Source organism: Plodia interpunctella, chromosome 29, assembly GCF_027563975.2.
Source record: "Plodia interpunctella isolate USDA-ARS_2022_Savannah chromosome 29, ilPloInte3.2, whole genome shotgun sequence".
NCBI lineage: Eukaryota > Metazoa > Arthropoda > Insecta > Lepidoptera > Pyralidae > Plodia > Plodia interpunctella.
Window position 1 is genome coordinate 2,719,648 of NC_071322.1, and position 22,968 is coordinate 2,742,615.

The 22,968-nt window shown below is 36.3% G+C and overlaps 2 protein-coding genes across 6 annotated transcripts in view; one reads left to right on the forward strand and one right to left on the reverse strand.

The window, feature by feature from the left end:
• PAPLA1 (Phosphatidic Acid Phospholipase A1) overlaps positions 1 to 22,968 on the reverse strand; it is an 81,363-nt gene that overhangs the window by 39,020 nt on the left and 19,375 nt on the right. The window lies entirely within an intron of this gene.
• The window catches only part of LOC128682111 (uncharacterized protein), a 38,734-nt gene continuing 17,727 nt past the window's right edge, over positions 1,962 to 22,968 (forward strand). For all 3 annotated transcript variants that reach the window (XM_053766639.1, XM_053766640.1, XM_053766641.2), the window contains exons 1-9: positions 1,962 to 2,124; positions 12,634 to 13,124; positions 13,687 to 13,804; positions 14,777 to 15,013; positions 17,434 to 17,534; positions 18,918 to 19,082; positions 19,592 to 19,714; positions 19,916 to 20,029; positions 21,525 to 21,654. In XM_053766639.1, the coding sequence (XP_053622614.1) occupies positions 12,684 to 13,124; positions 13,687 to 13,804; positions 14,777 to 15,013; positions 17,434 to 17,534; positions 18,918 to 19,082; positions 19,592 to 19,714; positions 19,916 to 20,029; positions 21,525 to 21,654 (1,429 nt within the window). In that variant the 5' untranslated portion in view covers positions 1,962 to 2,124; positions 12,634 to 12,683. The remainder of the gene's footprint in view (positions 2,125 to 12,633; positions 13,125 to 13,686; positions 13,805 to 14,776; positions 15,014 to 17,433; positions 17,535 to 18,917; positions 19,083 to 19,591; positions 19,715 to 19,915; positions 20,030 to 21,524; positions 21,655 to 22,968) is intronic.

Genomic DNA, 22,968 nt, shown 5'->3' on the forward strand with positions numbered 1-22,968 from the left:
TAGTTTCATGTTTCATACAATTAATCACCATTGAACTATTAAGGAGTTCCTTCGTTGGGATCCAATCCTGGTCCAACATCAAGTCTTGCTAATCGCAAAAATACACGGCCATCGGAACTAAAGACATTGGATGTCGTACGTAAATGTCATGTTAGATGCCTTTAGGCTTGAATAAAATTCGACACCAGCGTTAGCAATAACACACTCGAAAAGAAAGCCCAGAGCCGCATATTCTCCTCACTTGCGCCAAGCTAAAACATCAAAAGATACGCCGCCTAAAACAAAGTTCTTTATCTGGCCGGTTTTGTAGAAATAGTAACTCATATCATTGGTAACTATCACTGTCATAGTTACGAATTTCCTGGCTAATTTCAATTTCACAATCTCCACGGTGTAGCCGGATATGATTGTGATTATTGCACTGTTCTGGGAAAGACGAATCACGAGCGTGTATTGAGAAAAGGATGAGTATAAAGAGAACCGAAGCGATGGGCTTTTAAGTTAAATTCCAAGTAAAACAAATAATAAATCCTTATCCTTACATGTTATAAAACAAAATCCTCTGCCGCGTCTCTCTGTCTGTTCGCGATAAACTCAAAAACGATACAGCACGGATTTTCATACGATTTTCACCAATAGATAGTGTGATTTCTGGAGAAGGTTTAGGGGTATAATTTATTGTGTTTTTACCCGAGCGAAGCCGGGTCGGACCGCTAGTTGGAAATAAAATGAATTTAATAATTAACAAATAATAATAAATTATGAACAAATCAGCCCTCTTCAATTGCTGCGCCCGTAAGGGCCCGTAAGGGGAGAAAAAATAAATAAACTATTATTAATTGTTCTATTAATAATAGTTTATTTTTTCTCCACAATAATTTACACAAAATACAATTGATAGAGTATACAGTGTATATAGTACATACGACTAGTAGATAGTAGACAATTGTGGAGAACTGGTGCCCATGCTAGGCAATCAAAAATCAAAATAAAAATCAAATCATTTATTCAGAAATTAGGCCTTCACAGGCACTTTTTCACGTCATAATCTAAATTAAATGATGTTTACCAAAGCTACAAACTACTAGCATTTCGGAACGACCACTGCTGAGAAGAAATGCCGAAAGAAACTCATTCAAACAGTGTTGATCCCTATTATGCTTACCATTTTTTATATATAAATTTATGTATAATTTTTTATCATTAATATAACATGTAAGTACATAATAAAGTACATGGTCAAAAGGTATACTGAAACATATTATGATTGTGATCAAGTGCTGATGAAAGGAAAATATATATACTTATATATATATATATGTATAATTAACCAAACAAAAAAAAAACTTTTAATAAAAGATCGAGCTGACCAGTTCCCCCGGCAGCACCCGTTCACGAGTTGACGCGTGAGTCAGCCATCGCGAAGCTCAACCACAATAGAGGGAACCTCCCGAGCTCCTGAGGATCCTGTGTTACGGGTCACCAGGTATTATATAGATAGTATTGTTCTATTATATAGATAGTAAATTATATAGATAGAACAATTATTATTTATGATATTGATATTACAATTATTATATTTATTAACAAAAAGGCTGGGCTTTTACGTGGGTAAAAGAATAATCATTACATTTTGACCTAGCGGCCTGTCCCGGCAAATAATAAAAAAAGCCCTTCATAAACTAAGCCTATTTGCTTATAAATTTGTAAAAAAAATAATAAATCCAAGCTTGCGTCTTCGTTTAAATAAAAACAATATAAATCATTGAAACAAAACCCGATTACCAAACAAGTTCTACGAACAAAACCCATTATCAAATAACACATCCTGTGTTTTGACTAAGAAAAAAAAAAAGTAATCAGATAACAAAAATGGAGCGGAAAAGAATTTTGAAGAATTCGCTCGTCTCGCATACCGCCGTCCGGCCATTGAGGTATTTTCATAGACACCTGCGCGCGCAAACATCAGTTTAATTTTCGAACGCCGTGAGCGCGCGCGTCAATTTAAATTAAGCATACTTTTTTTTCTCGTTGTGCCGTTGAATAATCGAGTTTTTTGTGGCCAGCGTTTGTCAACAGTGTTGTGAATTAGTGATTTTTTTGTGGGCAAAGATAAATTTAAAAGTAAGTTTTTCTGTAATTAGTCTGATAAACGGAACTTCGTAATACCACAGAATTATATTGTTTATGATTTTTGACAAATTTGTTTGGACTTTCTAGCATTAAATTTAAAAAAAGGAAGATTTCGCAAACGGATTCTTTAAAAAATACATTAAACTTGTTTTGATTGGATTATGCTAATGTTTTGTAATAATATTGGCGAACTAAGATTTATTATCATTAATTTGCCCGATTTTATATATATTAATAAATTATAAGAAATGTGAAATGAAATGGTTATTCTTATTAAAAAATTACAAAAACATTGCCTTAATTCTAATAAGAAACACGCATTTTTAATAATAAATATGCATTTCAATAAGAGACAACATTTTTGTATTAATCACACTATTTTATTACCATAGACAATAAATAATAGGTGATTAAATAAATACAGAGATAATAAAAGAATCTATCACGGTTTTGGCGCCAAGCCGTCTACCAAACATAGCAAAGGAATTTCCGTTCGTATTGAAAAAAAAAGTGCAAACTTGTAGCAAACGCGATACATTAAATGAAAGAAAAAAAACTAGCATTGTTTTTTATTAATTCGATCACTTTTTGAAAAAATATTCGGTAATTTACAGAAAAAATAAAAAAACAAATGCAACGTCAATAAAAAAGAAATTTAAACTTATTAGTGAAAATCTAATGTATTTTCGTCAGATAAATAAAATATTTTTTAACTATCGGCTAAACATTATGCTTTATGTATGTTTTGTAACTTCCAAGTTACAAAATACATTGGCATTTGCCCGCGGCTTGGCCCGCGTGAATTTCCCACGCGAACATTTTTCCAGGATGAAAGGTACCCTATGTCCTTCCCCGTACTTCAAAATACATGTATGCAAAATTTCAAGAAAATTGGTTAAGTAGATAGAGCGTGAAGAGGAACAAACAAATAAATTTACTTTCGCATTAATAATACTAGCTGTTTCCCGCGGTTGCCTTGACCTCGGCTATATTTAATCCAAATTTCATCACAATCACTGTAGTAGTTTTTTGAATTTAATCATTACAAAACGAAAAAATACAAATCTTTTCTCTTTATAATATTAGTATAGTATGGACGGTAGGGAACCCTTAGTGCGCGAGTCCGACTCGCGCTTGGCCGGTTTTATAATTATCCACTTCAGTCTTGGCATCCTAGTTCTCAATGCCATTAACGATACAAATAAAATAAATCACTATGACTTTATACATAAATAGGACAATAAAATGTTTGTCGATATCCGGTTTACCAATTACTACAGTCAAGTTGCAAAATAACCATGTTATTGTACAACAGTTTGTTATGTTGCACAGTAGGCGGAATAAAGCCCTCTGACACGTCTGTCTGTTCGCGCGATAAAACTCAAAAACTACCGGACGGATTTTTTTGCAAGGTTTTCATCAATCGATAGCGTTATTCCTGAGAAAGGTTTAAATAATTATTATTTTAAGTAATTTAATGTTCGATAGTTTCAGAGATTACCCGCCTCAAACATACAAACTCACAAACGCTTACCACTTTATAATAATAGTATAGTAGTAATAGAATTTTTTGTAAAAAAAAAAATACTTATCTCACATATTGCTTACTCAACGCTTAATATTCTCAGAGACGTAAATACGCTATTACATGGAAATTACTAGCTAAGTTATTATAATCACTGTGAATACATGTCACCAATCGCGCTGTTTGCTAATAGACTAGCGTTGCCGAACTATCGATAGTTCAACAGTCGATAGTTTCAATCTAAAAAGACCAGTATAGTATTTTTATATAGTATCGATAGCTATTTTCAAGCAAATACTATTGATAAAGAACAATAATAGTATCGAACCGTGATGACGAGTAGAATATCGGTTTTATTGAACCTAACTAATATTATTAATGCGAAAGTAAGTTTGTTTGTTACTCTATCTACTCAACCAATCTTCTTGAAATTTTGCATACATGTAGTATGAAGTACGAAGAAGGACACAGGGTACCTTTCATCCCGGAAAATTAACGCGGGAGAAGTCGCCCAGAAATTAATTTAGAATAAAAGAATAATAATGGTCTACTATCGATAGTTTTGCACACTCGAAAAATATGCATAAGTAAAACTTAAAGAAATCTCGTGGATCCCAACGGAAGACCAGCGTTGCTTACCTCGCGCGGGGTAAACAACATATGCTGAGCTGGGTCCTTTTCAAATTTCGAGCACAATGTAAAGTTTTTTTTTAATTTTTTATTACCTAGTTTTATTTTTTATATATGTTTTGTGTTTGTTTTTTGAATAAGTTAATTTGAATTTCTTAGAGAATATGGCAGCCCAGTCCGTATAAATACGTATATTTTGTCAGTTTAATTATATTAGGTTATAAGTGGCTAAGTAATATTGTTGTATTAGATACTGTGATGTAACTCTTGCATTGGCACGTAACAAACCTCTGTGGTTTAAGCCTAATGCATAATGTGTATTATCTTTTATTGTATTGTCTTTAAAATGATAATAAATAAAATCAAAATCAAATCATTTATTCAGAAATTAGGCCTTCACAGGCACTTTTTCACGTCATATTCTAAATTAAATGATATTTACCAAAGCTACAAACTACTAGCATTTCGGAACGACCACTGTTGAGAAGATATGCCGAAAGAAACTCCTACCACTTTACCATTTTTTAAATATAAATTTATGTATAATTTTTTAACAGTAATATAACAATATAAGTACACAATAAAGTACATGGTCTAATAAATAAATCTACTATTGCAAATCAAACTATCGATAGTGTGCACAAAATATCGTAACTATCGATAGCTATGAATACTGCCTTTTCTCAAACTATCGATAGTCTATCGAAACGCTATCGACTATTGAGCGGCAATAGTACAATAGACGCGCGTGACCAGTTTCCGAAGTTAATATAATTGTTATACATAACAATGCGAGTTATACGCCTTGGCTTCTCTAGGAATTTAGATAATAGATCATATTGGATTTTCGTGGCTTCGAGCTCCGCTGTCTGGAAGTCCTGGGTTCGAGTCCTATCGCGGGCAAATGATTATGATCACAGATGTTGTCTGCAATTCTGACATTTCTGTAGTAGTGTCGTTCGGACGTGCGACGGAGGCTTATTGCTTAGTGTGGTCCGTTGGGTATTATCGATTTGTTTACTTGATTTGATGACAAAAAACATAAAGCTTAATTACATTTCATTTTATACGGTTAATAAGACAACACTGATTAATTTCGTTGCAGCAGCTATAGGTGCGCACGCGCTGTCATTACGATTTTTCAAATTTTAACAAATACAATAATGAGTTTAACTATATATCTTTACATTAATTACTCTGTACTGTAGTAATGTAAATTTTATGAATGATTGATTTTGGAAATGATTTCTTGCTCAAGAAAATTGACGGATTGTAATGACCGCGCAGCCGCAGCGGTCGAAACGCTCTGCGAACCACTCTATAACCGAACCGAAGGGATTTTACTACAAAACAAGCGGCCCGTCCCGGATTCGCTCGTGTGGACCCTTATCATTTAGCGGTATAAAAAATAGGATTACAACCTATTCTCAGACTATTGAATAAACATATAAAATTTCATCAAAACGTCAAAACAAAAGTCGGAGTAATGGGTCGGAGGAGGTAGGTAATACCAAAACGACTTGACCAATATTAATTAATATTAGCTGCGATTCTCGTGTCACAATTTTAGAAGTGTGACACGGGAATAACTTTAAAGTTTGTTTGTTGCCTCTTCACGCTTTATCTGCTCAACCAATCATCTTGAAATTTTGAAGTATGGAGGGACATATTGGTGCTTTTGATGCCCGAAAAAAGTTCTCATGGGAAATTTACGTGTGCGAAGCAGTGGGCAAAAGCTAGTATAATATAATTCACTTTATAGTACTTTCCCTTGATTGCGTTTTACGACGCGGGATTAGATGCAACTGGCACATACGATGTTTTTATTATTTGTGAAATAAAATTTTCTTTCCTTCACTTGGGAGGCATTTGGGAGGCCAAGAAAAAACGCGCGCTTTTTGATTTAACCAATTATCATATGGCTTCTTCCTGATTTAATTAAGTACATAAGCATACGGCCCATACATCAACAGGCCGACAACTCAAATCGTGATTCGGAAAGGGAAACTCGTGTTTTACCTACCTTTTCCCTTTAGGGATCATTGACCTGTCATATGTCAAGTGTGAGCCTGCGGCGAGGTCATGCAAATCACAATTATGTATGAATGAACGCAATTATGTATGAATATGAACGGAAGGTGAAAGTGTGTTTGTTATGAGCGATTTTAAGATACGAATAAGGTACATACTAAGTTCTAACGTGCTGTAAGTACAAATTTGTATTAATTCCTTATCAGTATAGACACGTTATATTAAAGGTATAGACAGTGGCGTGGCATAAACTGATCGGACGCGGCACGGCCCAAAGCGCTGGATATAGAAACTTTAAATTTAGCACGTAACCTACCTTATGTGGTATAGGGTTGTACTTGAAAAGGATTTTTCAAAATTCATCCTCTAAGGGGGTGAAAAGTTTGTATGGGGAAACCAAGTTAGACTCTATATATTTCATTGCGGCAATTTTTCGCGGCAGCCCGGGCTGCGGCGGCAGGCAATAGGCGAAAATATATGGGACTGATAGATAATTATATATTTTTTACTTTTCGCTGTGGAAACGATGGGTTATACTGGGGCTCTGATGCAAAATTATTCTTAAAGGACATCACGACGCGCATTGTGGAGGCAACTGGAGACTCAAGAGCTGGCAGCCATTTTGCTCAGCGTGTAAGTCTCGCAATACAGAGAGGAAACGCTGCTAGTATTCTGGGCACGTTGCCGCCATGTGGCGCGTTGGAAGATTATTTGTAATCGTAATTAGATTTTTATTTTTTTGTATTTATCAATAATGCGATTAAGTTAATATTAAATAAATAAATATATTAGGTCAAATCACACAGATTGAGCTAGCCCCAAAGTAAGTTCTATACTTGTGTTATGGGATACTAACTCAACGATACTATATTTTATAACATATACATATATATATATATATAAACATCCAAGACCCGGGCCAATCAGAAAAATATCATTTTCCATCATGATTCGACCGGGGATCGAACCCGGGACCTCTCGGTTCAGAGGCAAGCACTTTACCATTGTGCCACCGAGGTCGTCGAAAATCACGCGGGCAAAAGTTAGTTGTAAACAAATCTCATTTGGATACACTCGTCCGTCGTCTTGTATAGTTTTATTGGTCTTTGTGACCGTAGTCTATAGTTTTCTCAGTCTATACACACAGTCAACTGTCAAGGCCACGTCTGTTTACGTATTCCGTTGTAGGGTTTTCCGGGAGCGTTATACGAACGCCAATTGCATAAGTTAATATCCGCTGTCCTCTATGGGCTGGTAATAAGGGCGAAATTTAAATGTTGTCGGGAAGCTGTGTCTGCTAAACATTTGAGAAAAAAAAAAGATTAAAGTTCGTTGCGGTTTGTATGGTTTTGCTATTTTTTTTTGAACTTAATTTAAAAATTAAACGGATCCTTTTCATAGTAGCAACACGTCTTTATTTTTAACCCCCGACGCGAAAAGAGGGGTGTTCTAAGTTTGACCGCTAAGTATGTCTATCTGTCTGTGTACGTGGCACCGTAGCGGGCCAGCGGGTATCAACGGGCCAACAACTTGTTTTTGTGTTGAAATCTAGCAACTAGGGCTGTGATTAGGGAATACTGCCTCTGGGCTCCGAAGTTACACCTGGGAATCAAACGGGAAAAGCCAGGCAGAGAGATATTTTGTAGCGTGTGGTTACTGCCCTATAATAGGTCAACTCCATATTCTCCCGTGTCTCCCATAGTCGTACGAGGCGATAAGTATCCTTGACAGATAGCCAATAACATTCCCAAAAATTCCCACGAACGACGGACTGGCGGCCGGTCCCTGAACTCTGGGCTTCGAGCGTTATAGCCAGGAATTAAACTAATTAGATATACAGATTGAGATCGAAAAACAAAATTAATATAAAACACGATTAACCAAATAAAATATAAGACAATCGAGCTGTTAATTGCCCCCTGGCAACAACCTGTGCTATTTGTACAATACTACAGTCCTGTCCCGGCTTCGCACGGGTAAAACACAATAAATTATATACCTAAACCTTCCTCAGGAATCACTCTATCTATTGGTGAAAACCGCATAAAAATCCGTGCAGTAGTTTTTGTTAACAGACAGACAGACGTAGTAGAGTTTTTCTCAGTCTACAGAAATATTATTCTAAATTACTATTTCCACACATGGTTTCTTAAAAAAATGCCTTCTTATCTATAGGTACTTTGTTTTATATCACTACTTCTACCCGTATATTGCTTGAATGTATCCTCTAAAACTATTGCTGGTCGACTTGAAGAGATCCCTTCATGGGATAAGTCCGCCATTACGTGTATGCGCAGTCAGCAGCACATCAAGTTACCCTGAATGAACTCTATAGCACGGTAACAGTGGCGTGTTTGCAATGAATTAGGGTAGGTTGACTATACCATCGCGTGTATGTAATTTTAATAGTGTTCTTTGTATAAAAAAGTGTACTCTGTATGACGTGGTAGTTCGTCTGTTTGTAATATTATACAAACTACCTTTGGACGTTTTAACAGATTCGAAGTTACTTAAAGGGAAAGTTGAGGGTATTGCGAAAGTAAGTACATATCGCTTTAAAAAAAAAGGTACGGCCATTGCATAAGTCGTGCAAGATATAAAAAATACATATAAAACCCATTATCACAATTCGCTTGGGTTGGTAAAGTTTATTTGGTGTGCTAAATCATCGAGATTGCTCAAGCCATACAATATACAATAGTGGCCTTTCACCCTTAGCTATGACAGACCGACAGACAGACACACGAGTGATCCTATAAGGGTTCCGTTTTTTGTACGTAACCCTAAACAAGATTTTCAAGTTCTGCCACAAGCTACTGTTGTTAGTGAGATCTTGTGGCATTTAACGCCTGACAAGAACCCATGTATGTGCTGTAAATTGGTTGAGGAGTTCCCTCGTTGGGAGCCGATCCTGGGTGCACCACCAGGTCATGCTTATCATTATAATGCATTGTCGTGGAAACTGAAGCGACGTGGGAGATTTGAACTCTGTAAGGACAACAGGAAGTAGGAGAAATTTAACTTGCAAGATTTGATTACAGACAGACATGGACAGGTGGAACTAAATGAAAGCTTATAAAATAAAGAAAATTGGTGAAGTGAACTTCGATTGTGTGACACGAGCGATGGCTGCCTTTCCAAGAAGTTGTAGATTTTTTAACCCCCGACGAAAAAAAGAAGGCTGTTACAAGTTGACCGCTAAGTGTGTCTGTCTGTCTGTGTACGTGGCACCGTAACTCATCAGCGGGTGAACCTATTTGGATGTGGTTTTGTTTATTTGATAGCAAATTTTTAAGCGGTATGGTCTCAGATATGTTCGATCAAAATCGCTTCAGCCGTTCAAAAGTTGCAGCGAAATGAATACGGAAAGTCGGGTTTTTTTAATATGTCTAACAAATAAACTTTTGTCTCTGTCTAAATCGTATTTTTCAACAACACACACACCCACATCGAATAAGTATACTGCCCCCGTTCAAATTACACTCGACCCAAAATTCCTGAGCTGTTTTTTGGGCCGGACACGTGCTTCTTAATTGATCGAAATTCCACAGAGTTTTTGTCCAATCGTGACGTAAGGATGAGTCATTTCTCTCGTACTAGCGGCCTGTCCCGGCTTCGGTCGGGTAAAAACATAGTTTATTATACACCTAAACCTTCCTCAGGAATCACACTATCATTTGGTGAAAACCGTGATAATCCGTGACGTCGTTTTCTAGTTTATCGGGAAAGGACATACACACAAACAGATGCGGCAGAAGACTTTGTTTAATAATATGTAAGGATTAAAATGTCCAAAAAAGAAGGGTAATCATTTCGAATTTGTGTTAAGTACCCTCAAGCGGTAGTGGTGTAATGGTTAAGACGCCCGGCTGTGGATCGAAAGGTCTCAGGTTGGTATCCTACTCGCGCCATATGAGTTTGTATACCAATCTGACTCATATATATAAGTATAGTAGTTTTCATCGAACTTCACTTGCTTCCGGTGAAGGAAAACATTGTTAGGAAACCTGCACACTAGTGGACAGCTTAGTTCCCTAGTGTGTATGCGACTACATGACGGTAGGTAGTCGTAAAAGTCATGTCAGATGCCTTTAGGTGACTTGAATAAAATCTGACGCCAGTGTTAGCAATAACACACTCGATATGATGAGGTACCCTAATTTAAGGAAAGGGAATAAGCTCTCACAAAATGACCAATGGCCATAATAACACTTCGTGCTGACAACTGAAGATACCGAAGACCACGATTTCATTCTTCTCCACTTCGCACGGGAAGAAACAGAAAGAAAAAGTAGGAAAATGGACCCTGGGCTCCGACGCTTAACGGCTCAGGAAGAAACAGGGAAGCACACAGTTGACATAGAGACCAGTTTCCATCTTCTAAATCCTAACTAATATTATAAATGCGAAACTATGTTTATTACCTATTCCAATCTTCCTGAAAATTTGTATACGTTTAGTTTGAAGTATGGAGAAGGACATAAGGTACAACGCGAAAAAATAACTGTTCCCGTGGGAAATTTACGCGGTCGAAGCCGCGGGCAAAGGCTAGTAACGTCATAAATTAAGTATTAAAATGGTTCCTATTAAACCTTGTAACGTTGTCAAAGTTGTTAATATTGAAACGGAAAGAGAAATTTCAGGTTCATGATAACAAACATTTCGAGCGAATATCGTATGTGATGCATCAAAGTAATGTACTAGGGAAATGTATATCATAAAATGGTCTACCGAAAAGTCCTTGATAGCATATATCTATCTCCTAAACTTGTCTTAAACTTTATCTAATTAGTTTATAAATATTACTTTAAAATGAATATTGAATGTTGACGATCCACTAATACAAAATCTCAGGACAGTTTACGATAAAACCTGTATCATCAATAAAATTAATAACGATGCAGTCACAAATGACACTCAGACCCGTGTATTTATGGTGTTGGATAGGCCAATAAATCTTGATAATATTTCCATATAAAGCAATGTTGCTTTGGCTAAAACAGTAGCTACAAATATTTATTTATTTCTATTTAGAATGAAGAACGAATAAACGAACCGGTGATGGTTCGAATTCAAAATTCTTTATTCAATATAGGATGACATACATCACTCATTGACGTCAGAAAAATTACTCAAACTAAGAAGCGGCGCAACAAACTTCACCGCGGCCTTTTATCCAAAGACGTCAATTAACAAATGTAGGTCTTATACATATGGTTGTAATGGTGGATCTATTTGTATTAGGTATAATGGTTAAGACCTTCTGTGGATCGAATGGTCCCATGTTCGAATCCTACTCGTGCCACATGAGTTTGTATACCTATCTGACTCATATATGGTAGTTTTCACCGACCATCACTTTCTTCCGGTGAAGAAGAATGCTAACAAACGCGTTTGATTTGACACCCCTAGGGACAACCCCGAAACATAAATCTCGTAGCACGTCATTAAGTCCACTCGTTCTCTCTCTTTTTACACGATGTTAATGACTGTTTAGCAAAGTTAATGAGAACAGAAGGTATTTATATAGAGATCCAACTAAACTTTATCATCCAATAACGCACTCAACATTATATAAAACAGGTTGCACTCCAGGAGCGCCGGCAGAAGTGAAAACTTGAATATTAACGTTGTGCATTTTTGACGTCTTACGAATTTTCGATCAGGTCACGTGTCCTGACGCGAGTTTAACATTTTTATAACCATCACAAAAAGTGCACAACGCCGCTAAAGATTTTTTCACTTCAAATATTTTTACGTTACGGTTATAAAAATACTCAACAAGATTCCAAAATTACGCCATTTAATCATACAAATAAATGGCTTTTTGACAAATGTTTTTACACAATCGAAGAGTTTACAATCATTGGATTACAATGACAATAATTAACATAAATGCAGATTGACAGTGAGAGTGACATTTTATTTTAATCAGATTTTTTATCTGATGTATTTTTAAATAATGTATTAACATTTGCATGCTGGTTCACAACGGCTACATAGGCTTGTTCTAAACTATTATGTAATTGTATTATTTAAGCCTATTTAAGTAAATAAAATGATTTGATTTGATGCTTACACTATGTGGGAAAGAGATACAATGTGGACGTTAGTAACATGCTATGTACTAGTATGTTTTGTATTTATTGTCACTTTTTTATACTACATAGCCACAAACTTATATGTACCTATCCTACCACAAAACATACTAGCACATATTTTTTTTAAGTTACGTTCACAGATCAGATTGGAAGCACAATAATAAATAATGATGTGGATAAAATGAATTTAAAAGCAATTTTTTCTTGTTTCAGATACTACATATGTTCAACAAGATGCTAGCAGATTGAACAAATAAAACAAAATGGCTTTAAGGACTACATTGTGTCTAGTGTTAGTGTGCGTGTGTGTGTTTAGTGACGTAAAGTGTGATGTTGAACTTAAACTGAACTATGATATAGATGAGGTTAAAGCGTCAGAACTACTAAGAGGTAGTGGAGAAAATGAAGAACTCAAAGATATACAAACACAAATAAAGACTTTAGAAGCTAATAAAGAAATCGTGGATGAAAATGAAGAAACAGATAAGGTAACAGAATCAACAACTGTTGATGACGCGCCATCGACAACAGAAAATCTCGAAGCATTACCATTAAGTGACATAATAGATGATGTTAAAGAAAACGAATCTATCACTACAACAGAAGTGGATGTAGATACAACATTGTCTATGATAGACAATAATGTTTATAAAGGCAGAGACAACATAGAGGATATTTATTCTAATGGCCGCTTCAATGTGAGGGTGAGTCACGTAAACATTTGCTATTGTTGTAGTTTTGGAATAGGAGTGCACACAAAAGTGATTGCATAATTCTAATCACGGCTGATAATCTTTTAAAACAAGGTGTAAAGTTTATGCGGCACGTGTCGATGTGCGCGAACACGTATGACTTTATTTATGATGTAATGGACTTTAAAATATGTCTCATTCAGCAATCATTGGCCCTAGATATATCTGTTGTAAATTCGACCGATAATACATCGATAGTACCGCCCTACACAAGCTATAATGTACATAATGAAAATTTGCATCAAATACCTTATACAAATTTCCTATAATCGTTCATTCTTTAATTTAAAAAAAACACATTTGATAATTTCCAATGCAAATAATTCATCTCTCTTTCCGATAGACATTTGTTGGCTCATAAATACTAAAAAAGAAGCTAATAATGTCCTTTTTAATAAGGTCTATGGCAGGTGTTAAACCTGAATGTGCTCTCAAACCACGTCGGGTTTTTGCACATCTGTACGCATTGTCGTGTAATTTTGTCATGTTTTAGTAAACAAATATCTGCTTACAGCCTGACACGACGGTGTTTCCTACTACCAGGTCTGTAGACACAGATGGAGTTGTGCCCAGGATAGCAGAGTTGGATGAAGAGATCGACATGGGACAGAGGAGTCCAAAGACTGAAAATTGTAAATATTAGATTGTTCATGTTTCTTTCTCATGCTTTCCCAATTATTAAATTATGTCTTCGGCAACGTTTTGACGACCTCTGTGGCGCAGTGGCAAAGTTCTTGCCACTGAACCGAGAGGTCTCGGGTTCCGATCCCCGGTCGGGTCATGATGGAAAATGATCTTTTTCTGATTGACCCGAGTCTTGGATGTTTATCTATATGCATTTGTTATATAATATAGTATCGTTGAGTTAGTATCCTATAACACAAGTCTCGAACTTACTTTGGGGCCAGCTCAATCTGTGTGATTTGTCCTAATGTATTTTATTTAATGTGATATTAACCACCACTCTCCACATATTTCTAAAGTGACATGCTGTGTGTGTTCTTGACTTCTTTGTTGGACCACTATATCTGTATCACGCTTATTGTTATCATCATGCAGCGCGATACGTTGTGGACGCACTTCGAACCTTTGGTTCGTTTGCGCTTGCGCCCGCAGCGGGATTTCTGAACGAACGCAGTGGTAAAGTTCTAGCCACTGAACCGAGAGGTCCTGGGTTCGATCCCCGGTCGGGTCATGATGGAAAATGATCTTTTTCTGATTGATCCGGGTCTTGGATGTTTATCTATATATATATGTATTTGTTATAAAATATAGTATCGTTGAGTTGGTATCCCATAACACAAGTCTCGAACTTACTTTGGGGCTAGCTCAATCTGTGTGATTTGTCCTAATATATATATTATATATATATATTTATTTATTTATGAACGACTATATAGCTTCATAATATCACCATGTCTAGCAGAAATAAATTAAATTCCTTGCGGTACTTATGGCTTTAACGTTTATATATGCAGTCTGGTTTCACCATCATAATTTATAACTTGTGTTTTTATTTAAAACTAAGTAAGTGCATAGGACACTTCTATTGCCAAGCAGACAAAACTACCAGGCAAACATATTAATCAAAAAGCTATTTCCAGCCGGACCTAAGCCGCCTGTCGAATTACGCAGCTACGAGAAGCCACACCCCCCTCCCGCCGTCAGCAAGAGCACAACATTAAGATCGTGGCTGGAAGACTCCTGGCTCCGACCGCCTGCTGGTATCCTGGTACCTCTCAGGCCTATGGCGCTGACCAGAGCGTTGGCTGTGTGGAATGATCTTGTCGTTGATGGGTTGAATTTAACGGATATTATCATAGTTGGATACGATTCTAATGGTAAGAATTTAGTTAATAAAAATGTTTGATCACAGCTAAGCGTTGTATGTTGACTACGCTTAGCAAACAACCTTTTTAGCAAGACTATTGAAGACCGTGCGAAGTGGAGAAGAAGTAGGATAGTCGACCATGGGCTCCGATACCCTATAACTGCTGAAGTAATCGGAGAAATGCCCAGAAACCGCAAAATTAGGAAGCGAATAAGCTGTGACAAATGTTGGTCCTGGTAATCGAACAGTCAAGTTAATTAAACTACATCTGTTAATCTGAATAGATGACTACATTACAATAGAATACAATGAGGGATTGTACATTTTTCTTAGGTTTTAATTAGTTAGACCATTGCAAGGCACTGATTGCGTAATTGTAAATCTATAAGAGGAAAACAGAACCTCAATCCCATTAATGGTGCTCTGGTATTACAAGGATTCTCTGACAGATTCATTAGGAACATAGTTTCGTAATTGGGGCTTTCACGAAATTACAAATCGCATTTCTCAAAAAGTACGGCAACGTACCAGTGACCCGTATTACGATCAAAAAAAATTTTTGTCATAATGAAATTAATACTTAACATCACCATTATCGAATAAGGGCAATCTGTTACCTGTAACAAAGAAAATAAATAATTATTAGATTTTGTGAATATATTTTTTTTTTAATTTTTGAATAGGCATAATGACAAATTTTTATTCTGATTATTCGAAGCTTTTTGGTTTTGATTAGGTGTTTCTAATAATATAAGGGATATTATTAGAAACACCCGTGAAAAAATTACTATGATAATGACAATACTTTCAAAAAAAATACAAAAATAAAATCACTTATTTTTGGACTCTAGATGATACTCTGACGTCCCGATTGAGTAATATCTCAGCGAAAATTGCTATGTTTGTTCGACAGCTACCTTAATTATGCTGATGGCTTCTAAATAAAACTTCAACTTTTGTTTCAAGATTTTAGTATTTTTACGATGATTGGATTTGTTTTTATAATTTTGGTTTAAATGTTTGTATAATGATCCGTGCATCATATTAAAGTTACAGTCTATGAATTATCACAATGATCTGAAATATATCTATCGTATCTAGAGCATACATATTTTTTTCAATTTTCTGACCTTGTCACCTACTCTATTCGTTACGAAAATTGGAGCACCTCATGCAACATCATAATAGAACAGCTCTAAGATATACAAAAGAGGCTCCAAAATCAAATCATTTATTCAGAAATTAGGCCTTCACGTCGCACTATTTCACGTCATATTCTAATTTAAATTATATTTACTAAAGCTACAAACTACTAGCATTTCGGAACGACCACTGCTGAGATGAAATGTCGAAAGAAACTCATTCAAACAGTGGTGGTCCCTATCATGCCAGAAGGGCTTACCATTTTTTTAATATAAGCATGTATCGTTGAACATGAGAAGCACCTTTTGTTCATGTATAAAAATCGACGATCTGGAACATTTAATGTGGAAATCTGAGAGACCAGCTCCACTATACCATACATACAAGAGGCGCCTTAACAAATATTGTAGCCGCCACAGAGTGCAAATGCGAATCGACATTTTCACCGCGAAATAAATGGACGTCCCTACCCTACTATTTCTCAAGTGTCAAATATTTCATTTCATTAAAAATCTATAATTAAAATACACTTGAATATAACTGGACCGTGACGTTACATAATGGCAAAGACATTCACACACAAGGCTAGGTTTAGCAATTTATTATAAAGTACAATCCGTAAGTAGTTTTTTATTGTATTGTTGTAAAAAGCGTACAAAGGAACAGAAGGTAAGGTTTTGTCCCGCCCGTGGTGGTCCAGTGGTTAAGACTCATGTGTCCCGAAAGGTTCCATGTTCAAATCCTACTCATGCTATGCGTCTGTATATAACTCGTTGTGTATTGTGGTTTTAATAGGCCACCACTTGTTTCTGGCGAAAGAAAATATCGTAAGGGGGAACCTGCACACACTGACTGAATCGACCATTTAAATCTTAGCGATATAAATAGTCGATTCAGTCTCAATAGATTGAAGATTTTTGCATTAAAATTGTGTTACAAGATTCCACCCGAATATACGCAGATACATACATTGCAAAAGCTTGTAATATTATCTATAAATTGTAAATGTCAAATCATAATTTCAGCGTAGAATGATAGATGTCGAGCAGAATATACGAAAATAATTTTAAAATAATTAAGTTTTAATAATACATCAGATGTTATTAGACTTAAAAGCTTAGAAGACTTATAAGCTTACAACACACATAGATACTTAACATTTAGGAATTTATAATTTTTAAAATATCACCAAATAGAGGTCCAAATCGGATAAAAATGTTTTGTTATCTGTCAATGTCAATCGGATAAATGACATTGACAGATTAAAATAATGTATTTTTCTTATAGGAGTAAATTGGCGTTCGAGGCACAGTCTCCAGCCGTCGACCAAAGGGATGGGTGACCGAACCGTTTCAGAGGCACTGTCCAAGCTTCTGCTCAAATATCAGGTAATCATTATTGCGAATTATTCTCTATGAATTCTAATATCGGAGGACGAGAACCTCTTTGGATCGCTAAGCTAGCAAAAGTGTACTAGCAAAAATACTCTATTGAACATTGTTACGAAAAAAAATAAAAATCTTTATTTAACGTAAAGACAAAAGAGTATATTAAAAAAAAATCTCATTGTAAGCAGAGATGAATGTGTTGTACACTGTACATAATATATTACCATAATAATACATATGTTATAGAAAATAATACACTTGTTTCCATGACTAACTGTACAGCCAAACACAAAAGTGTTCAATAAAAATAACTAAAGACATTGGAATACAAGTTGTAATATGTGACGTTGACGAACCACGAGAAAAGCTACCCGATGGAGGATACTGTGTGCGTGTGTGACTTTGCTATTTACATCTCAAGATCGAGTCGACTCGCAGTGAGACGCAGCTAACCAATCAGTGTGCCATTATGACGCAACGACAATCACACCGCAATGTGATTAGAGTTGGTTGCGTCTCACTTCGAATCGATTCGATAGTGAGAAGTTAAATGCTAACCCGTACTTTGCCCCCTGGTCTCCAACAATATAAATAGCGTAACGACTCGAAAAGAAGAAGAAGTACAAAATACGATTTGATACAATTATTTTTACCACAGAAAAGAACCACTGTGCGTTTTGTGTGTGTCAAAAAAATACGAGAGTATTATGGCCACTTACAAAACATCTATCCATAATCCTTACATATTATAAAATCCTCTCCTCTGCCGCGTCTATGTGTCTGTTCGCGATACATTTTGAAGTTTTTTGAAATAAATTAATACGAATATACTCAAAAATGCTGCACCAGTTTTCACCAATAGTGTGGACCTGAGGAAGGTCTAGGTGTATAACTTATTATGTTTTTACCCGAGCGAAGCCGCGACGGGCTGCTAGTGTATAAAAAGAACACAGAATTTATGCGGTGCTCGAACCTTAGTTTTGAAAATACTAAAATATTTCTAACAATATTATTCACGACAGTACCCGATGACAAATGAAATAATACCTGTAAAATTACATGCAAATTGACAACACCGCGAAGTACATACGTATTAAAAATATCAATTTTGTACAGAAACATTGGGCTTATATTGAAATATTTTTGAAGTAGTGCTCGATTAACACTTACATGAATCAGATTGATAGGTACCTATGAGATTCTTATACAAACTTATGTGGCAAGAGTAGGATTTGAACACGGTACCTTTCGGTCCACAGGCGGGCATCTTAACCATTACACTACGACCGCTTCATTTCATTTACTGAACTGTATACTTTTATTTACTGTGCTATTTAAAAACTCAATTATCTACAAGTCTACATCATATGTGTTTGTCCACAGGAAGTAAACACAGACGTGACAACTGACGGGACAATGCGAGCCCTGACATCTGCTGCTAAGCTGGTTCCGTATGATAGCGCTCTGTTCGTGGTCACTGACAAGGGTGCAGGTGACAGCCAGAGATTGCCACTTGCTCTGAGAGCTCTGGTCGAGAAGAGACTAAAGGTAAGTCTCAAAATAGATCTATCACAAGTAGATACAACAGTAGTCAATGAAATTGAGATGAAGGAGGCAGCTAATGTTAGTATAACATCTGCTAAGCCAGTTCCTTATGACGCTCTGTTCGTGTCACTGATAAGGGGGTAGGTGACAGACTTCCAGTGATGTCGAGAGCTCTGGTCGAGAAGAAACGTGTCCAAAGATTCATCAATGAAAACAAGAACAATAGAAAAGAGAATAATAATAGAGAGTAGATTCTTTGTAAAGCGTTAATCAATAAGGGGAAGTACTAGTGTGCTGATGATGGGTTTAATTAACTCATTGTCAAGAAAATCTATATGATATAACCCTAAAGCATTTATAATTTGAAAATTAAATTTCTATGCATTCTAATGAGCTAGTTCAATTTTCAGTGTTTATGCTGTGGGCCGCGTAACTGCCTTCCGTGGTGCCTATGAAGTATTTTAACTACTCATTGAAAAATGTTCCACAAGTTCATTCTAATTATGTTTCAGGTGTACACAATATGGACAGACCCGGGCCATCCCAGCCAGGAATCTGAAATGGAACTGCAGGTTCTTAGGAATGTCTCCAGACACACCGAGGGGGACGTGCTTCCTTACTCTTTGCAAGTCATGGTAAGAGCATAGCTGATTCTTTGCTTCTAGATTTCTGACTGAATGGCCATGGCCTATGAGAAGAATCCGAAATTTAAATCCCTGTCCTTATTGACGGAAACATACCTACCTCTTTTGATCTTATTTAGATAGTTTGAGAATCTAACTAACCGATGGGGAGAAGTATGCTCAAAAACTGCAATTTTTTTTGTGTTTTTTAAGGATATGGAAAGCTCCAGTAACCTGGCTTCGGACGTGGAACAGTGGGATCCAGTGGAAATGCTCGGAGGAAGAAAGGCTAGGCTCAACACACAGCTGGATGTCAATAAGTTTGAGGTATCCACTAAACTTCCTTTTTCCACACTCAGCTGTCCCCGTTGGTAAGTAAGATCGTCTGACTTAAAATATATTTTTTCGAAATCGCTTTTAAGTGACATTACGCGAATTCACCAACGATGGGCCGTTAGATGAAGACACATCTTGAAAGCATGTACATTTTTAACCCCCGACACAAAAAGAGGGGTGTTATAAGTTTAACGTGTCTGTCTATGTATCAGTCTGTGGCATCGTAGCTCCCAAACGGATGGACCGATTTTCGTTGAGTTTTTTTTTTGTGTCATAGAATTTTATTCCGAGTGTTTTTAGCCATGTTTCATGAAAATCTGTTCAGCCGTTCAAAAGTTCTAGCGAAATTAACATTGAAAGTCGGGGGTTTTCTATTTGTCTAACAGAGAAACTTGTCATTTATCCATTCAGTTTGAATGGATAAAAATAAAAATATAATCATAGCGTAGTAATATCTGAATTATTGTTGAGAAATATCGCGATAGCCTATAGATGACCACTGCAATAGAGATAATGACGAACTAGTCCACGTGACGTAAGACACTAAGGGTCACATCAAAGATATAACTTATTATGGAAATTCTAATAATATTCTAGTCATGTGAATCATGAGAACGCAGTGGAAAATTTTGTTTGGAGAAAGTCACTTCATCTCTTCTTCTATTTCATGTGAAATACGCAGAATTTCTCAATTTGGATTTCCACTAGTTCCAGATATTTATTTATTATTTATTTTTCTTTTTTGGAGTAATATCTAATGATAATATAAATAACATATCTAAAACAAAAGTAGTAAAAGGAGATACGGCCAATTATAAATTGCCGCTAATAAAAAGTTACAGTAACAAAACGATAACGTTGCTTATTTTGTACACTGCAGAACTGACTTCATCCAAGTCCAGAGTTAATTTGAGTGAGTAGATAGATATGTGAACTCTTTATTGCACCATTAACAGAAGAAATGGGTCTGCAACTGTTATAGTCAGAGATTAGCATCTATGAAAGAAGGAAGGCCAGGGGAATGTAAATAAATAAACAAATATAAATAAATAAATATATAAGGACAAATCACACAGATTGTGCTAGCCCCAAAGTAAGTTCGAGACTTGTGTTATGGGATACTAACTTAAGACAAGTGTAGCAATCTGTCATGATGATCATTAGACCATGGAGGTCGACAATAAATGTAAGCTAGAGCAGGTAATACTTAGTAGTTGAAGCTAGATATTCTAAACAAAGATCAGAAACTGCCATTGATCAAGAAATATATTTTCTACATCGGGGCTTTTAGGAAAATAGTCTATTACTTTCATAAAAACTCTGTAACGCTCGTTTGTCCACTGTACCATAAAAAAAGAGCAGTTTCTATAGCGGCCGAAGGAAAAGAGCATATAGGCGGACTTATCGCAAAAGCAATATCTCCTAGCCAACCTTTGTAGTATTTGAGGAGAGTAAGACACAGTTACTAATAATATTATTCTTCCAGACACTGTTAGTGAAGCGTGGAGGTGGCAAGGCCATATCTCTTGGAATGCCGGTGGAGAGTGGAGTGTCAGCGCTGAGGATCTACATAGAGGGCGCTGTCGAACACGCTGTGCTTTACCCTCCAAATGACGGTAGGTCGTTATTAGGGAACAAATGGCTTGTCATGCAGTCCTGGTGGAAGGGACAAACAGAGAAACTTCTGGCTCGATGCTGTCAAGGACGATATGCATGCCAATGACTTGACTACTAAGAATGCTGAGGATCGTGCGAAGTAAAGAAAAAAAGTAGGGAAACTGTCCTTGGACTCCGACGTTTTGCGGCTGAAGAAGACACCGGCAAAACGTTTAGATGAGAGAAAGAGAAAGATACGGTAGGTCGGTTAGTTAAAGGTCGTATTGATTTAAAGCAAATTTCAAGGTACACATTTTAAGATTCGAAATGGAAGCTTATGTCAGGGACCAATTTGAGTAGTTTTGTTAAGTTCCTTGTATTTTAAGGGACCAAAAGATCTAACACGAACCGACTTTAATTTACTGTTTTATTAAAAACTAGATGTTGCCCGGGACTTCGCTCATGTGAGAATTTTAATATAAAATATAGCTTATAGAAATCTTGGATAATGTACCGTTCTAACGGCGAAAGAATTTTTGAAATCGGTTCGATAGTTTCAGAGATTACCGGCCTCAAACATACAAACTCACATACGCTTACCTCTTTACAATAATAGTATAGATTGACTTGATCAAGCCCTGGATAGAATGGCAAATTAAATAACGAACTGAATCGTTTACAAAGACACAGTGTTTCCACGAGTCCTGTCAAATTGAAGATCACATACTGATGAAGATCTACATAAGATTATGTGATGTGCGTGGAGAAAGCTTATGGACATGTCAGTATGATCCTTCGATAATTGGACAACAGCTTTATGACCGCGGATGAGACCAGCTGATCTATCAGATAAGAGTGTGATATATATCTGTAAGCATCTTAGCAATATCCTTAGATTTGTGGGTAACGGGCATAGTTATTGCTTTTAATATATACTTTTCTATAACCTCCATCATGTCATGAACACCTTACACGACAATGACCTTGCAACCGTCCCAACATGGCAAATCATTGTAACGACGCAATTACTGTCATACACTTCCGATGGCAAAAATGAGATGAACGATCCGAGACCATTAGCGGCGACAGTGATTTTCCGACAAATTGTTAGCATCGTTATAAAGTTACAATGTAGGTACTAAGTTGGGTAGGTCATGTACTAGATTTACAACTCTTTGATCTCGCGTCGATGCCTTGACCCGGACCTATTTAATGTCATTATTTCATCAATAATGTTTTCGTCTCTTAATTACTTTTAATAAGAATATGATTGATTTCAATGTCACCATTTCCCATTGTAAACAGATTATTGATGTACTGGCTACGCTCCGGGA